Genomic DNA, 3,551 nt, shown 5'->3' on the forward strand with positions numbered 1-3,551 from the left:
GCCCTTAAATCACAGAAGAAAACAATTTCAGCAGATCCTGGATGAAGCCTTCATTTTGTTGTTCAGTGGTCATGGACTGAACACTTCACAGGAAAAAAAATAAAAATAATAAAAAAAATAATCTGCAGTTCATATACTTGAAAGATACTACCAAAGCCCAGTCCTGGGCTTCTATGCAGTATCTGAAAATAGAAAACCACAATACAGGATGACCTGACAAGAAACCAGGTTAAACTAGTCCTTGTTAAGCAAAAGCCTACCCGTCCTGGCTACTTATATTAAGAAGAGGAGGCACGTTCTTCTCTAAAGCAGTTCACCCTTTTTCCTGATTGTGAATTAACCCTTGAGAAAATACTTGGAGCAAAAGAAAATCTTATATCAGGAGATTTAATGTTAAAACAGGAAAAGACTGCTTCCAACTAGGAAAACCCAGCTGATTATCCCGCCCCAAAAATACAAATAAAAACAGAACAGGCTACTGATGAAAAGGTAAAACGAGAGATCAGCAAAAGGAGCTATTACACTATATTTCATGATGTGAAGCAGAACAAATTACTAAATCAATTTCTTAATCTACATTTATTTATTTTCCTGATTCAAAGAAAAGATTATAACAATAAAATGCATAAATTGTTAAAATGTGATTTTCCCTGCTGATTGACATAGTACTGTACCTTATGTGAATAGTTTGGGATGAAAATGTCCTTATCTGACTGTTGCTGGAGATGCACCTGCTCTCAAGATATAAGGAAGAGAAGGGCATGTTTATGAAAACAGGTTTCAAGAATCTACATTGCAAAGACGGTCCAACATCGATGCAGCCACACACTATCACAGTACCAGTAAGTCATTGTAACCAAGCTTTTAATGTAATTTATAAAAAAATAAAGTTATTTACATTTGCAACTTATTTGATGGCATCCTCCTTTTATTACAGCATTTGAATTAGTGAAGAAATGTCACTAGAACTCCTTTGAGGGTAAACTTTTCAAAGATAAGCATAACAGTACAGGAAAAATGTTTAAAATATTGCAAATTCTTGCTCTTTTGCAGCATTCATACAAGATCATTCTTTACAACACATGCACCCTGGCCTTACAGTAAACAGAATTCCTCTTCCAAATTAAGGCACAGAAACTGCCGCATTTTGGGGACAGCCCCACATTCTTACATGTGGCACTTCAAGACATAACCAAAGGAATCAGTTTAATTCCTGTGGATGGTAGTCTAAATGCAGAATTTAGCTATTTACACATCTTTAAGAAGACTCTGGTTAAAAAGACAAAAAGTATAACTAAACTTATTGCATAGTTGCAGTAAACCAGATTCGTGAATACAGAAGCCATCAAAATATATTATAAATCTGAGTTTCAAAGCTACTCTAAAATACTGCTTTGCTTTAGAATACAAATAACACTGTTTGGGGTTAGTTTGTAGAATTGTATTTTGGTCCATGCTGTTAATTCTATATCATTATATTCCTCTTGCATTAGTTTAACAGCCTCAGAACAACAGGTCCTCAGGCAGTGGTAAGAATGGTGAAGCCAAAGAAGGGCTTTTCCAAATCTCAGACTTCAGCTGCTGCAGCCAGTTCATGAAAACTCTAATTTCCAATGTCTCCCTTCTTTACTGCTTTATATACACTTCCCTCAGAGCTCTAAGGGAAAGGAATGATGGGAGACACCGATTTAACACTGTTAGAGGTGGGTTTTGGTCACCATCTTCTAGTCTTGAGTCAATAAATCATAGCTCTTAAAAACATCCAGCCCGTAAAAAAAGGTCAACAACATCGAAAAAAAAATATTACTTTGACTAAGCGGTAGTTCCACATAATCTGCTGGCAGTAGAAACTTCTTTGGTGTCAGTGTCAGGTCTTCCTGAAACCACAAATGGCCAAGTCTGTAAGGAAAAAAAAAGGAAAAAAAAAGAAAAAAAAAGGATTTCATATTAGAAAGTTTATCCCAGTATGAAACTGGAGCCTTATTAGTGATAGATGTCTAAGTGTGGTTCTGTCGCAACCACGTCATCATGTTTTCGTCCCTGTGGGAAGCGCAGAGAGCGCCACGTTCCTCTAACAAATATTTTAATGAAGTTCTTCATTGAAATTAAACGCTCCACAACAGCGCTGCTACGGTCAGCAACAAATTGTTCCCATCAAATGTGCAACATTTACAACTGTTTGCATGGTTTTATAAATAAAAGGCCTAGGAACTCTTCAAACCCAACCAGTGGAGCAGCCCTTCGGCAAGCAGCGGGCATTTCGCTTCGTGCCGAGGACTTAAGGACGGCTCGTCCGTGCTCCGAGCCAGCTCGGAGCGAGTTGCTCCTTTTCGGGACGCTAAACTTGCCTAATACCCGAGGAATTTGTTTCGTTGGGATTCCTTGCCCCGACAGCCCGGAGCACACTCGCCCGCCGCCCCCCAGCCCCAAACCGGCCCCGGCTCGCCCCTGGCCGAGGGTCGCCGGGGGTCTGCGCGTTTTCCTCGACGGCTGGCACCGCCGGAGGGCTACCGGCTCTGTCCCCCCTCCTCCCATCCGAGCCCCCCGATGCCATACCAGGTTGACGGGGTGGACGTAGCCGTTCTCGTAGCGGTCCTCCTGCAGGAGCTGCCGGAGGTGGGCGATGTAGCTGGACGCCAAGCGCAGCGTGTCCAGCTTGGAGAGCTTGGTGTCGGGCGGCACCCAGGGCAGGCTGGTCTTGAGCCTGGAAAACGCCTTGCTCAGCACCCGCATCCTCGCCCGCTCCCTCGCGTTGGCCGCGTTGCGCTGCGACTGCTTCCCCTCGGCCGGCGGCCCCCGAGGCCCCGACGGCGCCTTCTTGCCCCCGGGGCCGCCGCCCCTCGCCCGCTTCCTCTTGCAGCCGCTGCCCGCCGTGCAGCTGCCCTCGCCGTCCTCCTCCTCCTCCTCCTCTTCCTCCTCCTCCTCCTCCTCCTCCGCCGCCGACGAGTTGTCCCCCGAGGGGTACAGCTCGCCGCGGGGCTGCCGCTTGCCGGGGGGCTGCGGGTAGCCCAGCTGCAACCCCCGCAGCTCCATCCCGGGCAGCTCCTCCGCCTCGCTCCCGGAGCCCGCGGACATCGGCCCGGGAGGGCGGCGGGAGGCGCTCAGCGAGCCGGGAGGGAGGCAGGGGGCGGCCCCGCCGCGGACAGGGGCTGCGGGGGGGCTGGGCGCGGAGGGGGGGATGCGCCCCTTGCCGGCCCTATATAGCGGCTGGCCGCGGGGCGAAGCGGCCGCCGGGCCGAGGGGAGGGAGCCGCGGGCTTTGGGGGGGGGCAGGAGGAGGGGGTAGGAGCCGGCCGGGGGCGGCGCCTTCTCCGCGCTGCCCCGCGTAGAGCTGCGCGCTGCCCCGAGGGGGGGCCGGCCCCGCAGGCCGGGGGGAGGCGGGGGGCACTGGGAGGCTCCGGGGGAGGCACGGCGAGGAAAGGCTCGGTCCTCGGGGTGGAGTGGAGCCCGCTCCTCGCCCCGCGGAACCGCACATTGCCCCCCGGGGGGGTCCCTACAGCCAGGGGGGGCCGGGGCCGTCAGGGATGGGGTTGCCTTTTTTTTTTTTTTTTT

At 50.2% G+C, this 3,551-nt stretch overlaps 1 protein-coding gene across 1 annotated transcript; it reads right to left on the reverse strand.

Annotated features, from left to right (window-relative positions):
• Nucleotides 1-847: 847 nt before the first annotated feature.
• Nucleotides 848-3,206, reverse strand: MSC (musculin). Its single transcript, XM_013172541.3, has 2 exons — nucleotides 2,557-3,206; nucleotides 848-1,899 (listed from the first exon to the last, which is right to left on the reverse strand). The coding sequence occupies exons 1-2, from the start codon at nucleotides 3,073-3,075 to the stop codon at nucleotides 1,813-1,815; spliced, it is 606 nt and encodes a 201-aa protein (XP_013027995.2). The 5' UTR covers nucleotides 3,076-3,206; the 3' UTR covers nucleotides 848-1,812.
• Between the last annotated feature and the right edge of the window lie 345 nt (nucleotides 3,207-3,551).

The sequence above is a fragment of the Anser cygnoides genome, chromosome 2 (genome assembly GCF_040182565.1).
Source record: "Anser cygnoides isolate HZ-2024a breed goose chromosome 2, Taihu_goose_T2T_genome, whole genome shotgun sequence".
Taxonomy (NCBI): domain Eukaryota; kingdom Metazoa; phylum Chordata; class Aves; order Anseriformes; family Anatidae; genus Anser; species Anser cygnoides.

Coding starts and splice junctions, on each gene's coding strand:
- MSC (XM_013172541.3), bottom strand. CDS start 3,075: ATGTCCGCGGGCTCCGGGAGCGAGGCGGAGGAGCTGCCCGGGATGGAG. Junction 1,900..2,556: donor ACGTCCACCCCGTCAACCTG/GTATGGCATCGG, acceptor TTTTCCTTACAG/ACTTGGCCATTTGTGGTTTC.